Consider the following 22,169-nt stretch of genomic DNA (forward strand, 5'->3'; position numbering starts at 1 on the left):
ATGCAAAACTTGTAATCTAGGTGATTGTTTTTTCTATAAAGCAGTTGTTTACTGGGGACAGTTTAGATGCCCCAGTAATATAGTTAGGAATCCTTTAAAGTTTAGTTTCCATCCTGAGTTAGGAGTAGGTGTTTGTTTTGTTTTGTCAAAAGCTAATTATGTGAAACCTGCTGTGTAACAAATAAATTGTTTGTTTTTTAATCAAATGAACTATTCCTTATTGCTAAAGCCAAAAGCTCGGCCACCTTGTCACAGTGTATATTATATGTCTGTTAATACATATATACCCATATAAATACATCTGTGTGTATATTATATGTCTGTTAATACATATATACCCATATAAATACATATGTGTATATATATATATATGTGTGTGTGTGTATATTATATGTCTGTTAATACATATATACCCATATAAATCCATCTGTGTGTATATATATATATATATATGTGTGTGTGTGTGTATATTATATGTCTGTTAATAAATATATACCCATATAAATACATCTGTGTGTATATATATATATATATATGTGTGTGTGTGTGTGTGTGTATTATATGTCTGTTAATACATATATACCCATATAAATACATCTGTGTGTATATTATATGTCTGTTAATACATATATACCCATATAAATACATCTGTGTGTATATATATATATATGTGTGTGTGTGTGTGTATATTATATGTTTGTTAATACATATATACCCATATAAATACATCTGTGTGTATATTATATGTCTGTTAATACATATATACCCATATAAATACATCTGTGTGTATATTATATGTCTGTTAATACATATATACCCATATAAATACATCTGTGTGTATATTATATGTCTGTTAATACATATATACCCATATAAATACATCTGTGTGTATATTATATGTCTGTTAATACATATATACCCATATAAATACATCTGTGTGTATATTATATGTCTGTTAATACATATATACCCATATAAATACATCTGTGTGTATATTATATGTCTGTTAATACATATATACCCATATAAATACATCTGTGTGTATATTATATGTCTGTTAATACATATATACCCTTATAAATACATCTGTGTGTATATTATATGTCTGTTAATACATATATACCCATATAAATACATCTGTGTGTATATTATATGTCTGTTAATACATATATACCCATATAAATACATCTGTGTGTATATTATATGTCTGTTAATACATATATACCCATATAAATACATCTGTGTGTATATTATATGTCTGTTAATACATATATACCCATATAAATACATCTGTGTGTATATTATATGTCTGTTAATACATATATACCCATATAAATACATCTGTGTGTATATATATATATTTATATATAAAACATTCTGATGAAGGGGACGTGCTGTTCCCCAAAACGTCAATTAAATTGCTTTGACACTTTGAAACAAGGACCTGTGAGTGCATCATCTTGTTTTATATTACTTCCATTTTTGCACCCAGGCAGTTGGCCCAGGAGGGTGGATTCACTCAGTGGAATTTATTTATATATATACAGTATATATACACATATTTAGACATGTATGTATCTCTATGTTAAACCCTTTTCAGCCTTTTTTTCCTAACACCTGAGACCTCATATCTTTTAGCCCTTATACATTTTTAATGCAATTTAAAAAAAACAACAAAAAAAAACATTTTTTATTAAATGGTGTTATTATGAGTAACTGTTAAATGTATTTTTGATGTGTTTCTACAACTTTTTTGTCTCGTGTAACAATTAACCAGAGCGCTGAAGTTGCACTAACCCAACGCTTGTTAAATTTGATTGCGCTCAAGTGACCGCGTTTACATTCAGCTTGTAATACGCTCAATATTTCCATTACGTGCAAAAATCCAAGAAATACAGGCCATATCACTTGTGCGCTACAGTTAGTAATCTAACCTAATATTAGTTTATGTGCGTTTAACAATCTCATATCCTCCTCTGTAATTGTGTGATTTCTCCTGACTGTATTTTAGTTGTGTACAAAGTTCACAGATTAAAAGTCTGATTTTAACATTTAAATGTTTCATAAAGTTAGAAAACAACTTTGTTTTATGAATACAGGAAATAAGCGTGCATGAAACCGCAAGCATTATAGAAAAGCTTAGTGTACAGCCGAGATACACCACCGTGCAGGAGAAATAGCGGTCAAGGCTGCTGATTTGGATGCATCAGAAAGTCGTGTACAGCCAGGCGCTAGGTTAGCCCTGACGAGGGGCTCAGTGTGAAGTATGGGGCGCATGTTCATGGTACTAAGTAAAAAATAATAATAGAGACTCGCTGGTCTGAAAACCCTGCAAATCCTCGGTAGAATGTTGCACACCGCTCGTCCGATAAACTGATCACACCATGGCACAACATTTTTTAAGTGACAGAGTTTCATTTCAATTGTCTTATTATTCTGCTGCCCCAGAATGTCACCAAGATATTCACATCTGCAGCTCAGCCGCTCAGTTGTGCGATGGCCTCAGGAACCGTCTGTAGGATTGTCACAGATCCAGCATGTGAGAGATCTCCAGTGCGCACAGAAGTATGGTTATATTTCATTCCGGTGTCTTTATATAAAGAGAGTAAGTGCCCCTGAAAAGATACTTCTATTACAATACAATGGCACAATCTGCCTTAATAGTCAGCTGTACACAAAGAACCAATGTCATACTTTACAAACCACGTGTCACACTGACTACAAGTATGAGATCTTGTGTCTAGGGGGCCAATTTACTAAACTGCCTACGGACATGATATGATATAGCGTATCATGCCTGCCACACATCGATAAATGCCGACAGCATACACTGTCGGCATTTATCATTACACAAGCAGTTCTTGTGAACTGCTTGTGCAATGCCGCCCCCTGCAGATTCGCAGCGAGGGGTTTCAATCAGCCCGACCGTATAGGATCGGACGGATTGATGTCCGCAGCCTCAGAGGAGGCGTACGAGTTAAGGAGCAGTAGTCTTTAGGCCGCTGCTTTATAACTGTTGTTGATAATTCGGCCCCTAAATGTGTGACAGTTGCTCTATTTACAAAAGTACTGTGTGTGTCCTCTATGTACATAAGTCATTGTGTGTCTCCTATGTTTATAAGTCACTGTGTGTGTCTTCTCTATGTATATCAGTCCCTGTGTGTGTCTCCTCCATGTAGATAAGTCACTGTGTGTGTCTCCTCCATGTACATAAGTCACTGTGTGTGTCTCCTCCATGTACATAAGTCACTGTGTGTGTCTCCTCCATGTACATAAGTCACTGTGTGTGTCTCCTCCATGTACATAAGTCACTGTGTGTGTCTCCTCCATGTACATAAGTCACTGTGTGTGTCTCCTCCATGTACATAAGTCACTGTGTGTGTCTCCTCCATGTACATAAGTCACTGTGTGTGTCTCCTGCATGTACATAAGTCCCTGTGTGTGTCTCCTCCATGTACATAAATCACTGTGTGTGTCTCCTCCATGTACATAAGTCACTGTGTGTGTCTCCTCCATGTACATAAGTCGCTGTGTGTGTCTCCTCCATGTATATAAGTCGCTGTGTGTGTCTCCTCCATGTACATAAGTCACTGTGTGTGTCTCCTCCATGTACATAAGTCACTGTGTGTGTCTCCTCCATGTACATAAGTCACTGTGTGTGTCTCCTCCATGTACATAAGTCGCTGTGTGTGTCTCCTCCATGTATATAAGTCGCTGTGTGTGTGTCTCCTCCATGTATATAAGTCGCTGTGTGTGTATCTCCTCCATGTATATAAGTCGCTGTGTGTGTCTCCTCTATGTATACAAGTTGCTGTGTGTGACTTCCCAATGTCCATAAATCACTGTGTGTGACTTCCCAATGTCCATGTCACTGTGTGTCTCCTCTATGTATATAAGTTGCTGTGTGTGTCTCCTCCATGCACTGTGTCGCCACCATATAAATAAGTCACTGTGTGTCTCCTCAATGTATATATCACTGTGTGTTTTCTCCATATAAATAAGGCATTGTGTGTTTCTCCTCCATGTGTATAAGTCACTGTGTTTGTCTGCACATGTAAATATGTCACATTGTTTCTATGCACGTTTGTAAGTCACTGTGCTTGCCTGTGTAGCGGAGCTCCGGTATTTGTCCCCTGAGGCAAGTGGAATGCAGCAGTATCTTTGCTAGGGGGTCATCCTTCCTCTGTCCAAACCCAGGGATGGAACCTTGATAGTGGGACCAGAGCTATCGATGCTGAGACTGGGGCCAGCAGCTGTATCTCCCCAAGCTGGGCTGGTCTTTGAGGGCTCTTAGGCAGGTATCATAGTCTCCTCTGCTTTACTGCTTCTTCTAGGCTGGTATGGTCTCCTCTGCCACTTCTAGGCTGGTATGGTCTCCTGTCAGGTATGGTCTCACTCTCCTCTGCCACTCCTAGTCAGGTATGGTCTCCTCTGCCACATCTAGGCAGGTATGGTCTCCTCTGCCACTTCTAGGCAGGTATAGTCTCCTGTCAGGTATGGTCTCTCTCTTCTCTGCCACTCCTAGTCAGGTATGGTCTCCTCTACCACTTCTAGGCAGGTATGGTCTCCTCTACCACTTCTAGGCAGGTGTGGTCTCCTGTCAGGTATGGTCTCTCTCTTCTCTGCCACTCCTAGTCAGGTATGGTCTCCTCTACCACTTCTAGGCAGGTATGGTCTCCTGTCAGATATGGTCTCTCTCCTTTGCCACTCCTAGTCAGGTATGGTCTCCTCTGCCACTTCTAGGCAGGTATGGTCTCCTGTCAGGTATTGTCTCACTCTCCTCTGCCACTTCTAGGCCGGTATGGTCTCCTGTCAGGTATGGTCTCTCTCTCCTCTGCCACTCCTAGTCAGGTATGGTCTCCTCTGCCACTTCTAGGCAGGTATGGTCTTCTGTCAGGTATTGTCTCACTCTCCTCTGCCACTTCTAGGCTGGTAGGTTCTCCTCTGCCACTTCTGGTCAGGCATGGTCCCCTTTGCCAAGACTGGTGCAGCTAGAAAGCTATGCTCTTACCTCACTCTTCGATATCTATGGAAGTTCCAAGCAAAATTGTCCATCTTAAATTCCATTACCGCCTTTAAATTATTTCACCCAGGACTAGCTTCTACAAAAAAACAGTAAGGTTATGGTGACACACACTTCATAAAACATAAACATAGAAAAACATTTAGCAAACAATTTAATTAGGAAATATAAATTTGCCAACAGGAAGGAGAATTCAGGTGTTCTAAACAGTACAAATAATTGCCATCTGTTTGCATTTTTAACCTATGCAAATATATGTAAATTAGTACTTTCTCTCCTGTACACATTTTGGTGGTGAAATTGCAACCAAAAGAAGGCGCTGTGTTATATGATGTGCATCAAACCCAGGGATGGAACCTTGATAGTGGGACCAGAGCTATCGATGCTGAGACTGGGGCCAGCAGCTGTATCTCCCCAAGCTGGGCTGGTCTTTGAGGGCTCTTAGGCAGCTATCATAGTCTCCTCTGCTTTACTGCTTCTTCTAGGCTGGTATGGTCTCCTCTGCCACTTCTAGGCTGGTATGGTCTCCTGTCAGGTATGGTCTCACTCTCCTCTGCCACTCCTAGTAAGGTATGGTCTCCTCTGCCACATCTAGGCAGGTATGGTCTCCTCTGCCACTTCTAGGCAGGTATGGTCTCCTGTCAGGTATGGTCTCTCTCTTCTCTGCCACTCCTAGTCAGGTATGGTCTGCTCTACCACTTCTAGGCAGGTATGTTCTCCTGTCAGATATGGTCTCTCTCCTTTGCCACTCCTAGTCAGGTATGGTCTGCTCTACCACTTCTAGGCAGGTATGGTCTCCTGTCAGGTATTGTCTCACTCTCCTCTGCCACTTCTAGGCAGGTATGGTCTCCTGTCAGGTATTGTCTCACTCTCCTCTGCCACTTCTAGGCAGGTATGGTCTCCTGTCAGGTATAGTCTCTCTCTCCTCTGCCACTTCTAGGCAGGTATGGTCTCCTCTGCCACTTCTAGGCAGGTATGGTCTCCTGTCAGGTATGGTCTCTCTCTTCTCTGCCACTTCTAGGCAGGTATGGTCTCCTGTCAGGTATTGTCTCACTCTCCTCTGCCACTTCTAGGCAGGTATGGTCTCCTGTCAGGTATAGTCTCTCTCTCCTCTGCCACTTCTAGGCAGGTATGGTCTCCTCTGCCACTTCTAGGCAGGTATGGTCTTCTGTATGCAGCAACCGGGAAGCGCTCAAACATTCAAACACTAACTGTGAGTAAAGTCCCCGACGATCAGTGCGCTTCACGTAGTCAGACACACACCCTTGACGTAGTGGTGACGTGTTCTCAGAATACTCAGCTGTCCTGGTGCGGAGAAAAGAGCGATTCCATCCACGCTCAAATAATAGAACAACACCAACAATCAGCGCACCCAGTAAAGCTGAGAAAAGCAAACAATGGTAAGCAGTGAAATACCTGTTTATTGTTTAGCACAAACAAATGCTCAATATAATAGGTAAATATCCATACAATGCCAAAACAGGTAAAAAAGGCATAAGTGGTAAGTGACAGGCAAAATTAGGCAGGAAAAAATAGGTCAGACGCGTTTCCTATGTCATAAGCATGTTTCTCCTCAGTGACCATACTTAATACCCACAACACACTGCTTTATAAACCCTTAAGCCGGACACACCCAATAAATGGCTGTCCAATCAAAAGCCAATCTGTTACAAAAGCAGTCTGCAGAGGGCAAAGTGAAGGGGGAAAAAAAATAAAAAAGAAAAAGAAAGAGAAGTAGGTAAAAAGAAAGGACATTATTAATACACATTAACAGACCAAGTTAAACACATAGGTAAACTGACATCACAATGTACTAATTCAATTATACTTGATCAGTGTAAAGTCACTTTTTATCACTTTGTATCACACAAGGCTCATACTTTGGGCAATTTATTGTCACCTTCAATGCTGCCACGGACACAGTCTAACAAAAATTGGCTCTCTATTAAGCCAGGATTCTTTAAGTGTGGGAGCAGAAGATGTAAATCCTGCTCCTATGCTTCTTTTGGTACAAGTTTTTTATCTACCAAGAATCAAAAACACTTTGAAATTCGGGAGCATATGACTTGCAACTCTTGCTATGTCATATATCTTTTGACCTGCAGGGGTTGTTTCAGGCAGTATGTTGGACAAACGACACGTGCTCTTAAAGATCGCTTTCTTGAGCACTTACGCTCAATTGAAGATCCTGAGTCCACTACTCCCATCTCCCTGCATTTCAAACATCATAATTCTGACAGCTCCCTGCTGACATTCCAAGCGATCCAACTGATTCCAAGGCACCCAAGAGGGGGTAATAGAGGTATAACTCTCAGTAAAAGAGAAGTTTATTGGATTTTTCAGTTGGATACTAGAATGCCAGATGGGTTAAATTCAGAATGGGATGTGAAGTTATATGTAGATCAATAAGTTATTTTTTCCTCTTTTTGAATTGTTTTTTGAAACAATGTCTCTTTACATCCTTAGCATCATTGCTTATATTTGTTATTTGTTATTTTTTATTTTTATAAAAAGTGACTTTACACTGATCAAGTATAATTTAATTAGTACATTGTGATGTCAGTTTACCTATGTGTTTAACTTGGTCTGTTAATGTGTATTAATAATGTCCTTTCTTTTTACCTACTTCTCTTTCTTTTTCTTTTTTCTTTTTTTTCCCCCTTCACTTTGCCCTCTGCAGACTGCTTTTGTAACAGATTGGCTTTTGATTGGACAGCCATTTATTGGGTGTGTCTAGCTTAAGGGTTTATAAAGCAGTGTGTTGTGGGTATTAAGTATGGTCACTGAGGAGAAACATGCTTATGACATAGGAAACGCGTCTGACCTATTTTTTCCTGCCTAATTTTGCCTGTCACTTACCACTTATGCCTTTTTTACCTGTTTTGGCATTGTAGAGGTATGGTCTCCTGTCAGGTATGGTCTCCTGTCAGGTATGGTCTCTCTCTCCTCTGCCACTCCTAGTCAGGTATGGTCTCCTCTGCCACTTCTAGGCAGGTATGGTCTCCTGTCAGGTATGGTCTCTCTCCTCTGCCACTCCTAGTCAGGTATGGTCTCCTCTGCCACTTCTAGGCAGGTATGGTCTCCTGTCAGGTATGGTCTCTCTCTCCTCTGCCACTCCTGTCAGGTATGGTCTCCTCTGCCACTCCTAGTCAGGTATGGTCTCCTGTCAGGTATGGTCTCTCTCTCCTCTGCCACTCCTAGTCAGGTATGGTCTCCTCTGCCACTTCTAGGCAGGTATGGTCTTCTGTCAGGTATTGTCTCACTCTCCTCTGCCACTCCTAGTCAGGTATGGTCTCCTCTGCCACTTGTAGGCAGGTATGGTCTTCTGTCAGGTATAGTCTCTCTCTCCTCTGCCACTTGTAGGCAGGTATGGTCTTCTGTCAGGTATAGTCTCTCTCTCCTCTGCCACTTGTAGGCAGGTATGGTCTTCTGTCAGGTATAGTCTCTCTCTCCTCTGCCACTCCTAGTCAGGTATGGTCTCCTCTGCCACTTGTAGGCAGGTATGGTCTTCTGTCAGGTATTGTCTCACTCTCCTCTGCCACTTGTAGGCAGGTATGGTCTCCTGTCAGGTATTGTCTCACTCTCCTCTGCCACTTTTAGGCAGGTATGGTCTTCTGTCAGGTATTGTCTCACTCTCCTCTGCCACTTCTAGGCAGGTATGGTCTTCTGTCAGGTATAGTCTCTCTCTCCTCTGCCACTTCTAGGCAGGTATGGTCTTCTGTCAGGTATTGTCTCACTCTCCTCTGCCACTTCTAGGCAGGTATGGTCTTCTGTCAGGTATTGTCTCACTCTCCTCTGCCACTTCTAGGCAGGTATGGTCTTCTGTCAGGTATAGTCTCTCTCTCCTCTGCCACTTCTAGGCAGGTATGGTCTTCTGTCAGGTATAGTCTCTCTCTCCTCTGCCACTTCTAGGCAGGTATGGTCTTCTGTCAGGTATAGTCTCTCTCTCCTCTGCCACTCCTAGTCAGGTATGGTCTCCTCTGCCACTTGTAGGCAGGTATGGTCTCCTGTCAGGTATTGTCTCACTCTCCTCTGCCACTTTTAGGCAGGTATGGTCTCCTGTCAGGTATTGTCTCACTCTCCTCTGCCACTTGTAGGCAGGTATGGTCTCCTGTCAGGTATAGTCTCTCTCTCCTCTGCCACTTCTAGGCTGGTATGTTCTCCTCTGCCACTTCTGGTCAGGCATGGTCCCCTTTGCCAAGACTGGTGCAGCTAGAAAGCTATGCTCTTACCTCACTCTTCGATATCTATGGAAGTTCCAAGCAAAATTGTCCATCTTAAATTCCATTACCGCCTTTAAATTATTTCACCCAGGACTAGCTTCTACAAAAAAACAGTAAGGTTATGGTGACACACACTTCATAAAACATAAACATAGAAAAACATTTAGCAAACAATTTAATTAGGAAATATAAATTTGCCAACAGGAAGGAGAATTCAGGTGTTCTAAACAGTACAAATAATTGCCATCTGTTTGCATTTTCAACCTATGCAAATATATGTAAATTAGTACTTTCTCTCCTGTACACATTTTGGTGGTGAAATTGCAACCAAAAGAAGGCGCTGTGTTATATGATGTGCATGTATGTGACAGGGAAACAGTTACAGTGACCAATATAGGGTGCTGTATCCCATATTGTCCATGTATGTGACTGGGAAACAGTTACAGTCTGCACATGTATGTATGTCACTGCATTTGCCGACACATGTCACTGTGTTTGTCTGCACATGTATATAAGTCACTGTTTTTGTCTGCACATGTATGTAAGTCACTGTGTTTGTCTGCACATGTATGCACGTCACTGTGTTTGTCTGCACATGTATATGTCACTGTGTTTGTCTGCACAAGTATATATGTTATTGTGTTTGTTTGCACATGTATATAAGTCACTGTGTTTGTCTGCACATGTATGTAAGTCACTGTGTTTGTCTGCACATGTATGTAAGTCACTGTGTTTGCACATGTATGTAAGGCACTGTGTTTGTCTGCACATGTATATAAGTCACTGTGTTTGTCTGCACATGTATGTAAGCCACTGTGTTTATCTGCACATGTATGTAAGTCACTGTGTTTATCTGCACATGTATATAAGTCACTGTGTTTGTCTGCACATGTATATATGTTACTGTGTTTGTCTGCACATGTATACAAGTCACTGTGTTTGTCTGCATATGTATATATGTTACTGTGTTTATCTGCACATGTATATAAGTCACTGTGTTTGTCTGCACATGTATATAAGTCACTGTGTTTGTCTGCACATGTATGTAAGTCACTGTGTTTATCTGCACATGTATATAAGTCACTGTGTTTGTCTGCACATGTATATATGTTACTGTGTTTGTCTGCACATGTATATAAGTCACTGTGTTTATCTGCACATGTATACAGGGAGTGCAGAATTATTAGGCAAATGAGTATTTTGACCACATCATCCTCTTTATGCATGTTGTCTTACTCCAAGCTGTATAGGCTCGAAAGCCTACTACCAATTAAGCATATTAGGTGATGTGCATCTCTGTAATGAGAAGGGGTGTGGTCTAATGACATCAACACCCTATATCAGGTGTGCATAATTATTAGGCAACTTCCTTTCCTTTGGCAAAATGGGTCAAAAGAAGGACTTGACAGGCTCAGAAAAGTCAAAAATAGTGAGATATCTTGCAGAGGGATGCAGCACTCTTAAAATTGCAAAGCTTCTGAAGCGTGATCATCGAACAATCAAGCGTTTCATTCAAAATAGTCAACAGGGTCGCAAGAAGCGTGTGGAAAAACCAAGGCGCAAAATAACTGCCCATGAATTGAGAAAAGTCAAGCGTGCAGCTGCCAAGATGCCACTTGCCACCAGTTTGGCCATATTTCAGAGCTGCAACATCACTGGAGTGCCCAAAAGCACAAGGTGTGCAATACTCAGAGACATGGCCAAGGTAAGAAAGGCTGAAAGACGACCACCACTGAACAAGACACACAAGCTGAAATGTCAAGACTGGGCCAAGAAATATCTCAAGACTGATTTTTCAGTTTTATGGACTGATGAAATGAGAGTGGGTCTTGATGGGCCAGATGGATGGGCCCGTGGCTGGATTGGTAAAGGGCAGAGAGCTCCAGTCCGACTCAGACGCCAGCAAGGTGGAGGTGGAGTACTGGTTTGGGCTGGTATCATCAAAGATGAGCTTGTGGGGCCTTTTCGGGTTGAGGATGGAGTCAAGCTCAACTCCCAGTCCTACTGCCAGTTTCTGGAAGACACCTTCTTCAAGCAGTGGTACAGGAAGAAGTCTGCATCCTTCAAGAAAAACATGATTTTCATGCAGGACAATGCTCCATCACACGCGTCCAAGTACTCCACAGCATGGCTGGCAAGAAAGGGTATAAAAGAAGAAAATCTAATGACATGGCCTCCTTGTTCACCTGATCTGAACCCCATTGAGAACCTGTGGTCCATCATCAAATGTGAGATTTACAAGGAGGGAAAACAGTACACCTCTCTGAACAGTGTCTGGGAGGCTGTGGTTGCTGCTGCACGCAATGTTGATGGTGAACAGATCAAAACACTGACAGAATCCATGGATGGCAGGCTTTTGAGTGTCCTTGCAAAGAAAGGTGGCTATATTGGTCACTGATTTGTTTTTGTTTTGTTTTTGAATGTCAGAAATGTATATTTGTGAATGTTGAGATGTTATATTGGTTTCACTGGTAAAAATAAATAATTTAAATGGGTATATATTTGTTTTTTGTTAAGTTGCCTAATAATTATGCACAGTAATAGTCACCTGCACACACAGATATCCCCCTAAAATAGCTAAAACTAAAAACAAACTAAAAACTACTTCCAAAAATATTCAGCTTTGATATTAATGAGTTTTTTGGGTTCATTGAGAACATGGTTGTTGTTCAATAATAAAATTAATCCTCAAAAATACAACTTGCCTAATAATTCTGCACTCCCTGTATAAGTCACTGCGTTTGTCTGCACGTGTATGTAAGTCACTGTGTTTATCTGCACATGTATATAAGTCACTGTGTTTGTCTGCACATGTATATATGTTACTGTGTTTGTCTGCACATGTATATAAGTCACTGTTTTTGTCTGCACATGTATGTAAGTCACTGTGTTTGTCTGCACATGTATATAAGTCACTGTGTTTGTCTGCACATGTATATATGTTACTGTGTTTGTCTGCACATGTATATAAGTCACTGTGTTTATCTGCACATCTATGTAAGTCACTGTGTTTGTCTGCACATGTATATAAGTCACTGTGTTTGTCTGTACATGTATTTATGTTACTGTGTTTGTATGCACATGTATGTAAGTCTGTTTTGTTTTCTCCGTCGTGTTTTTCTCTGCACAAGTGCACATGTATGTATTTCATTGTGTGTTTCTTTGCCCTGTAGATAAGTTAATGTGTGTGTCACCCCTATATATAAACATATAAATATCTTTGCTTTACTGTTGCAGGTAACAAGCATAAGCCATGGATAGAGGCTCAGTATCAAGGGATTATCATGGAAAATGACAATACTGTCTTGCTAAACCCACCATTGTTTGCCTTGGACAAGGATGCACCCCTGAGATATGCAGGTATATGACATTGGGGTATATATATCACATAATGGTGTGTATATCACATGGGATGTACATGACACTTCAGGTGTATAATTTCTTTCCAAAGGTATGGTGAGTCCACGGCTTGAGTAATTACTTTTGGGAATATCACTCCTGGACAGCAGGAGGAGGCCAAAGAGCACCACAGTTAAACTGCTAAGAATCACTTCCTTACCAACAACCCCCAGTCATTCTCTTTGCCTTTGGTGCATGGAGGAGGTGAAGTTTAGGTGTCTGAAGAAATTTTTTTATTTCATTTACAAGCAAGTTTTGGGGTATAGCCATATTCCACGTCATTTTTTGCAGTTGGATAGTGGTGGCTTTAAAGCAGTTAGGATCTTGTAAAGAGGTACTTACTGCATTTTCCTAACAATTGCTGCCCTAGTTTAGAAAGCCAGAGTATGCTACTCTGTTCTTTCTTTTTCAAAGGTCTCTGTGAAGAACTGTGTCTTCTCATACCTTGTAACTAACTGTCTACATGCCGGACAGCGGAGCAGGTAAGTGCTTTTTCTTCCAGTTGGGGAGACCATGCACTTAACAAATTAAAAGACACTGCTTTTTTATTGGGACATAGATAATCCTGTCATATGGGTTACACTGGGACATGAAGCAGGCACTGTAGCATGTGTGAGACTAACATTTAAAATCTTTTAAACAGAAACAGTAAAATGTTTTTATTAGGCTTTATTTTCTGACACATATTTACTTGATAAAACAATACAAGTTTAAACTGAAAGTAAGTGTGAATTTTCTATTTCAGCAGCTTATTCATTTCCCCTTTGCATTAAAATTAAACAATGCATCATTTTAAACTGTCCAGCTATTTTTAGTGCCTCTCTGTGTCACAGCAGTAATTTGAGTGTGGCAGTTGCGGTCACATGACTGGCTTTACTTCATAACGTTTCTAAGGGAAAAGTTGTTTTTTTCCATTTCTGGGTGATCCGGTCTTAATTGGTAGCGGTAAGGCACCTCAGTAATTGAGGTGTGGCGTTGCCTGAGGGGTATTTTAGAAGTTTATTAAATGTTTTTTCTTAACTTTTCTCACATAATTTTAGCTGGGGATCGATCCTAATTTGGGATAAAATTTCAAGTGTATTTTTTCCTTGGCTTATTTTAATTGAATATTAAAATCTTTGAAACTTATCTGTACAAGTTTATTCACTGTTTCACAACATGTCCGATATGGAGCAAGAGCCTGCTCTCATGAATTCATGCCTATTATGTTTAGATGCACAAATTGCAGCTCCTATGCAATTTTGTTCTTCATGTGTCAAGAAAACCTTGCAAAATAAAGGTAACATTTTTGAGCCTAATGTCTCTCAGAATGGTGCTGTTAAAATAATTCCTCAGCTTTCTCCTGTCCAGTCCCAAGTATCAATGGTTCCTCTATAACTCCTAGTGGAATTTATTTAAAAGCAGAAATTGCTGTCCAGGTATCTTCAGCGGTATCTGCGGCATTAGCTGCCATTCCCAGATTACAGGGAAAACGCAAGAGGAAATATAGACATTCAGAAAGTAAGGTGCATGTCCTCAGTTCTGCTTTCCAAGTTGCCCTTTCTCATAAGTCTGAGGAGGAAGATACATCGGAACTTTCTGAGGGTGAAATCTCAGATTCGGACAGTATAATTCCTTCTTCTGAGACTCAGGTGGTATCCTTCAGATTTAAGCTTGAACACCTGTGTGTATTGTTAAAGGAGGTTTTAGATACTTTAGATGACTCCGATACCCCTGTCATTGTCACTCCTAAGAAATCTAGTAAACGTGATAGTTTCTTTGATGAACCTTCCACTTCCGAGGTTTTTCCTGTGCCGGACCCTGCTAGGGAGATTATCTCACAGGAATGGGAGAAAACAGGGGTGTCTTTTTCCCGCCTCCCATTTTTAAGAAAATGTTTCCTGTCAAGGACTCCATTAAAGACCCTTGGTATACTGTACCCAAAGTCGAAGGGGTCATTTCCACTCTGGCTAAGAGAACCACTATTCCTATTGAGGATAGCTGCTCTTTTAAGGATCTGATGAACAAGAAGCTGGAGGCTTATTTGAAAAAGATTAATGTTCATCAAGGTCTCACAATGGCAACCTGTGGTGTGCATTGCCACCGTGACTAGTGCGATATCTTATTGGTTCGACGCCTTGTCTGCTGATTCTCTTCAAGTAGAGACTTCCTTGGATGAAATTCAAGATAGGATTAAAGCTCTTAAATTGGCCAATTCCTTTATTGCAGATGCCATTTTACAGGTTGTTAGACTAGGAGCTAAAACTTCTAGTTTCACTGTCCTAGCCCGCAGGGCGTTATGGTTGCAATCCTGGTCTGCAGATGTTTCCTCTAAAGTCAAGCTTCTGGAGATGCCTTACAAGAGCAAAACCTTGTTTGGACCCGGTTTGGCAGAAATTATCTCTGATATTACGGGTGAAAAAGGGTCTTTTCTACTTCAAGATAAGAAGAATAGGCCTAAAGGATGTCAGAGTAATTTTCGTTCCTTTCGTAACTTCAGAGGAAAGCCTTCCCCTTCTTCTTCCAAGCAGGAACAATCCAAGTCTTCTTGGAAACCCAATCAGTCTTGGAACAAGGGGAAACCATCAAAGAAACCCACAGCTGATTCCAAATCAGCATGAAGGGTTTGCCCCCGATCCGGGATGGATCAGGTGGGGGGCAGACTTTCTCAGTTCTCTCAAGCCTGGATACGAGATGTCCCAGATCCCTGTACTGTGGACATAATATCCCAGGGTAACAATTTGGAATTAAAGACTTTTCCTCCCAAAGGCAGATTCCTTCTCTCAAAATTATCTGCAGACTAGATAAAGAGAGAGGCGTTCTTGAAAAGTATACAACATCTTTCCTCCCTGGGAGTGATAGTTCCAGTTCCAGTGCAGGAACAGGGTCTCAGGTTCTACTCCAACCTATTTGTGGTTCACAAAAAAGAGGGAACGTTCCGTTCCATTCTAGACTTTAAGTGTCTAAACAAGTTTCTCAACTTTCAATCCTTCAAGATGGAGACTATAAACTTCAATCTTTCTTTAGTACAAGAGGGTCAGTTCATGACAACCATAGACCTAAAGGATGCGTATCTTCATGTTCCTATTCCAGAGATTTGCCTTTCTGGACAAACATTTCCAGTTCACAGCCCTTCCATTTGGTCTAGCCACGGCTCCCAGAATTTTTTCAAAGGTTCTGGGGGCTCTTTTGGCAGTGATCCATTCTCGTGGAATTGCTGTGGCACCCTACCTAGATGACATATTGGTTCAGGCGCCATCTTTTCAACAAGCAAAATCTCACACAGAGATATTGTTGTCTTTTCTTCGTTCCCATTGTTGGAATGTGAATCTGGAAAAAAGCTCCCTTTCCCCTGCTACAAGAGTAGTGTTCTTATGGACCATAATAGATTCTCAATTGATGAAGATTTTTCTGACAGAGGTCAGGAAAAACAAAATCATTTCCTTTTGCCTCTCTCTTCAGACTACTGCTCATCCTTCAGTTGCTCAATGTATGGAGGTAATCGGTCTGATGGTGGCCTCCATTGACATCATTCCTTTTGCTCGATTCCATTTGAGAGCTCTCCAGTTGTGCATGCTCAGACAATGGAATGGCGACCATGCGGATCTATCTCAGAGAATAGAGTTAGATCAGTCATCAAGGGATTCTCTCCCGTGGTGGATTTCTCAGGAACATCTGTCTCAGGGCACATGCTTTCGGAGACCTTCCTGGGTGATCGTGACCACGGACACCAGCCTGCTGGGCTTGGGAGCAGTTTGGAATTTGTTAAAAGCTCAGGGCCTTTGGACTCGGGAGGAGTCTATTCTTCCCATCAACATCTTGGAGTTGAGGGGGATTTACAATGCTCTATTGGCTTGGCCTCAGTTGTCCTCAGCCCAGTTTATCAGGTTCCAGTCAGACAACATAACCTCTGTGGCTTACATCAATCACCAGGGAGGAACTCTGAGTTCCTTAGCCATGAAGGAGGTTATTCAGATTCTTCAGTGGGCAAAGACCCACAATTGCTGTCTATCTGCCATCCATATTCCAGGAGTAGACAACTGGGAAGCGGATTTTCTGTGCAGACAGACTTTTCGTCCTGGGGAGTGGGAACTCCATCCGGAGGTGTTTTCCAGCTTAGTCCTTAAATGGGGGGTGCTGGAGTTAGATCTGATGGCATCCCGTCAGAACGCCAAGCTTTCAAGGTACGGTTCCAGGTCAAGAGATCCGCAGGCCGTTCAGATAGATGCTCTGGCGGTTCCTTGGGTTTTCAGGTTGGCATACCTGTTTCCTCCGTTTGCTCTCCTTCCACGAGTCATTGCTCATATTAAACAGGAGAGGGCGTTGGTGATTCTAATTGCCCCTGCGTGGCCTCGCAGGATCTGGTATGCAGACTTAGTGGAGATGATATCTCTCCCACCTTGTAGACTATCTCTGAGGAAGGACCTCCTGATTTAGGGTCCCTTCTTTCATCCAAATCTTGTTTCTCTGAAGCTGCTTGGAGATTGAACGCTTAATTCTGTCTAAGCGTGGTTTTTCTGAGTTGGTCATAGAGACCATGATTCAGGCTCGCAAGCCTGTTACTAGAAAGATTTCCCATAAGATATGGCCTAAATATCTTTATTGGTGTGAATCTGAGGGCTACTCTTGGAGTAGAATTAGAATTCCTAGAATTTTATTTTTTTCTTCAGGAAGGCCTGGAGAAGGGATTGTCATTCAGTACCCTGAAGGGTCAGATTTCTGCTTTATCAGTTTTACTACATAAACGTTTGGTGGATGTGCCAGATGTGCAATCTTTTTGTCAGGCCTTGGTCAAAATCAGGCCTGTCTTTAAGTCTGTTGCTCCTCCTTGGAGCCTTAACCTTGTTCTTAAAGTTTTACAGCAGGCTCCGTTTGAGCCGTTGCATTCCCTAGACATTAAGTTGTTATCTTGGAAGGTTTCGTTTCTTGTTGTTCTTGTTCTGCTCAAAGAGTCTCAGAACTCTCAGCTCTGCGGTGTGATTCCCCTTATCTTATTTTTCATGCCAATAAGGCGGTTCTTTGTACTAAGTTAGGTTTCCTTCCTAAGGATTTTTCTAATAGAAATATCAATCAGGAGATTGTTGTTCCCTCTCTGTGTCCTAATCCTTCTTCTTCCAAAGAACGTTTGTTACACAATTTGGATGTTGTACATGCTCTTAAATTCTACTTACAGGTGACTAAGGATTTTCGCCAGTCCTCTGCCCTCTTTCTCTGTTTCTCTGGGAAACGTAAAGGTCAGAAAGCTACTGCTACTACTCTTTCTTTTTGGTTACAAAGTATAATTCGTTTGGCTTATGAGACTGCTAGACAGCAGCCTCCTGAGAGAATTACGGCTCATTCCACAAGAGCTGTTTCCTCTTCTTGGGCTTTCAAAAATGAAGCTTCTGTGGAACACATTTGCAAGGCTGCAACTTAGTCATCTCTACATACTTTTTCCAAATTTTTAAAAATTGATACTTTTGCCTCGGCTGAGGCTTCTTTTGGGAGAAAGGTTCTTCAAGCGGTGGTGCCTTCTGTTTAGGACTGCCTGTCTTGTCCCTCCCTATTTATCTGTCTCCTCTAGCTTGGGTATTGGTTCCCAACAGTAATTACTCAAGCCGTGGACTCACCATATCTCGGGAAAGAAAAACTAAATTTATGCTTACCTGATAAATGTATTTATTTATGTATATGGTGAGTGCACGGCCCCACCCTTTATTTTAAGACAGTTGTTCTTTTGACTATAACATCAGACACCTCTACACCTTGTGTTACTCCTTTTTCTCCGTTTCCCTTCAGTCGAATGACTGGGGTTTTTGGGTAAGAGAGTAATACTTAGCAGTTTAACTGTGGTGCTCTTTGCCTCCTCTTGCTGGTAAGGAGTGATTTTCCCAACAGTAATTACTCAAGCCGTGGACTCACCATATCCGTAAATAAATAAATTTATCAGGTAAGCATAAATTTAGTTATTTCATTTGGGTGTACATGACACTGGGGGTGTAAATATTTCATTGGGGTGTACATGACATTGAGGGTGTATGTATCGCATTGGGTTCCCTCACTGTAAATACTTTGTTACCCTTTTCTTCTATTGCAATGGATTCACATATACAACATTCACACCCACCATTTCCTCTCCCTGCATTAGATTGCCAGCTAATTCCACCTAGGCATGTCCCACTTTAAGAGATTCTCTATTACACCCACCCAAGGTTCCTCCATATAATGTATGTTCCTCCAACCTTAAATCTGATTCCAGCATGGTCTATTTGTTCCTTCAGTTCTGAGGGAAACTGTTACCCTCCTCTTCACCACACATAAACCTGAATTCACATCCCAATAGGTGCAACCCACAGCCTGTTTATACTGTTGCCCCTAAGAGTGACCATCTCTAGTCTGACTCAGTAGGGCACCTTCTGAATGTCACACAAAAATGTTCCTTGTGCTTCAGGTGAGATCTGTGGCTTCAGGATTCATGGCTCCAGTACTCCCTTTGAGGCTGTGGTTCTGGATCGGACCACTGGGGAGGGGCTAATCCGGGCAAAGGGCCCTGTTGACTGTGAGGCACAGAAGGAGCACACATTTACCATCCAGGCTCATGACTGTGGAGAAGGGCCAGAGGGGAGCAACAGCAAGAAATCACACAAGTGAGTCAGTAGCACAAAGCATGGAGTGTGATATACAGTATGTGCGTAATGTGTATGGTACTGTATAGATCAGGGGTCTCAAACTCGAATTACCGTGGGGCCACTGGTCAAGTTTTCTTCTCCCATGAGGGCTTCCAAAACTTCAAACAAAATTAAACTATATATATATATATATATATATATATATATACATATATATATATATATATTTATATATATATATACACACACACTGTTAAATAGATACTATCAGTCAGTAATGGCTTTGTGTCATATGTGTACACCCCCACACACACACACACACACAGACCCCCACACACACACCCAAACACACACCCAGACCCACACATACCCAGACCCCCCCACACACATACAAAGACCCACACATACACCCAGACACACACACACAGACCCCCACACAGACCCACCCAAACATACACACACAGACCCACACAAACACACACAGACCCCCACACACACCTACACAACCCCACCCACACATACACACACACACACACACACAGACCTACACACACACAGACCCCCTCACTCACTCACACCCAGACACACAGACTCACGCATACACACACAGACCCCCCCACACAAAGACCCACACACATACACACACACAGACCCACACACAAACCCACACAGACCTACACACACAAACCCACACCTACACAGACCCCCCTCACACACACACACACACCCAGACTCACATATACACACACACAGACCTACACACAAACCTTCACACACACACACACACAGACTCACACAAACACACACAGATCCCCCCCACACACCCCACACAAAGACCACCTCACACACAGAGACCCCCAATAGACCCCCATAGACCACCCCACACATATAGACTCCCCACACACAGACACCCCACACACTCCCAGATCCAGACACACACACACAGACCCATACAGACCCCCCACACAAGTTATGGCATGACAAAAAAAAAAATTAACAATAAAAGCAAGCTACACTACAGACATACATTTTATACACAAAACAAATCTTTGTGTAAGGCAGCACATACCTTGCTCAACCTCTTCTGCTACTGCTCCTGATGCTGCCTGCTTAGGCTCAGATCATCACACAGTCCAACTGACAGTGACACTACACCCCCAGGCTAAAGAAACAAACTGCTCTCCTACTGCTAACTCACTCCTCTACTGCCAAACCCTGCTGCTATGGCGCCAATTCTATTGCACTGCTCACTTAGGGACTTAAATAGGATTACAGCTCCGCCCCCACCCCCACGTGATGTCATCATCCTCTCCTTGCAGCTCCAACACCCGCCCCCTCCACCACGTGATGTCGCCATCCTCGCTTCACAAAAAATTTAAGAGATCATTAATATTTTTGAAAATGTTTATTGGGAAACAGCTCTATTATGGTGTATCATTGGCAGGCCGTATTGTAACCGGCCCGCGGGCTGGTACTTTGAGACCCCTTGGTATAGATACATCATGTATATTTCTGTTATATGTTACATGTTACATAAGTGTTTAAGATGTTTATGTCACTGGCTTGTCTGGCTGTATTATAAATTCATTATGTCAGACTTACTGGTCTGTAGCTTCCTGGATTAGCTCTGATTCCCTTTTATTAAACAGTGGCACCACATCAGCATTACAGCAGTACTCTGGTACAATACCTGAGGAAATTAAGTCTTAAGAGCACATTAATATTATCTGGTTTGTTCTTCATATGATCTACAGTCAATTAGGTTATTAGTAAAGGCTTTAAAGTTCTATTTTGCTTGAATATATCTTCCATTGGTTTCTTACTTGTTTTTGCAGTAGAAAATAATTTATTTAGCAGCTCAGCCTTCCCTGACAACTATTGACCGCCCTTCTGGCATTCTTTTTACATATATATATATATATATATATATATATATATATATATATATATATATATATAATGTCTTCGCCCTTATAGCAGTTAAAATCCTCTTATGGTCTTTCTTTCAAGTCTTTGTACTTTATATTGTATCTAAACTGATTGCCGTAATGCTTTTGATACCTTCCTTATATAGTTGGATTTGAGGAATTAGCATACTTGAAAACGAGAGAAATCTCAATGTATCCTTCCTGGTAAAATATGTTATAAATAAATAAATAAAATAAATAAATAAAATAAATAAATAATGCTTCTACAAAAAATGAACTTGTATGAACTTACTGCACACCATGAATTTAGTCTAATAAGTAATCAGCTACTTACCTTCTGTTTCGCTGTTTTTCATGTTCCTACCCTCTGGGCATACGATAACCAGTTACATATACAATATAATGTAATTGATCAATTCAAACAGACTGTTTCTAATAGAGGGGAGCACTATATAAAAAATGTCTAAAATGCTCAAGTTTCCTTACAAAGTTCTGTACAGCAAATGCTGATGGACTGCAATGGGCCAATGTTAGAAAAGACACAGGAATGTGGTTAAAGAGAAATGATACAGGTGGATAATGAAGATGGTTACCCAGCCCACCACCAGTAATATGCAATTATCCTTTCCATTTGCTTTGTTTTCTGCCCATCTGTCTGCCTCTGTCATACCTGCCTGATGTGTGGGTGTCAGGTAATACACACTATTACTCTTGGCTGCTGAATTTCTCTCATTTTTCTCTACCATCTACCACTCTCTCTATTTTTTAGGGCAACGGTTCATGTACGTGTGAATGACGTCAATGAATTTGCCCCTGTGTTTGGGGAGCGGGTGTTTCGTGCCTCTGTAACTGAAGGTCGCATGTATGAGCGTGTGCTGCGGGTGCAAGCGTGGGACCAGGACTGCTCACCACAATATAGTCAAGTCTGCTTCTACCAGATCTTGACCCCTAAGGTGCCCTTCACTATTGATAATGATGGTAAGGAACACCTGACCTTTTGCTACTGTCC

General features: G+C 41.5%; 2 protein-coding genes across 2 annotated transcripts in view; both read left to right on the forward strand.

The window, feature by feature from the left end:
• Window positions 1–22,169, forward strand: part of LOC128640333 (tyrosine-protein phosphatase non-receptor type 6) — a 411,611-nt gene that overhangs the window by 69,692 nt on the left and 319,750 nt on the right. The gene's annotated exons all lie outside the window — the stretch shown is intronic.
• Window positions 4,532–22,169, forward strand: part of LOC128640590 (calsyntenin-3-like) — a 145,582-nt gene continuing 127,944 nt past the window's right edge. The window contains exons 1-4 of the mRNA XM_053693060.1: window positions 4,532–4,604; window positions 12,484–12,606; window positions 19,055–19,250; window positions 21,930–22,138. Coding sequence (XP_053549035.1) covers window positions 4,532–4,604; window positions 12,484–12,606; window positions 19,055–19,250; window positions 21,930–22,138 — 601 coding nt within the window. The remainder of the gene's footprint in view (window positions 4,605–12,483; window positions 12,607–19,054; window positions 19,251–21,929; window positions 22,139–22,169) is intronic.

This window comes from Bombina bombina, chromosome 9 (genome assembly GCF_027579735.1).
Source record: "Bombina bombina isolate aBomBom1 chromosome 9, aBomBom1.pri, whole genome shotgun sequence".
Lineage (NCBI taxonomy): Eukaryota > Metazoa > Chordata > Amphibia > Anura > Bombinatoridae > Bombina > Bombina bombina.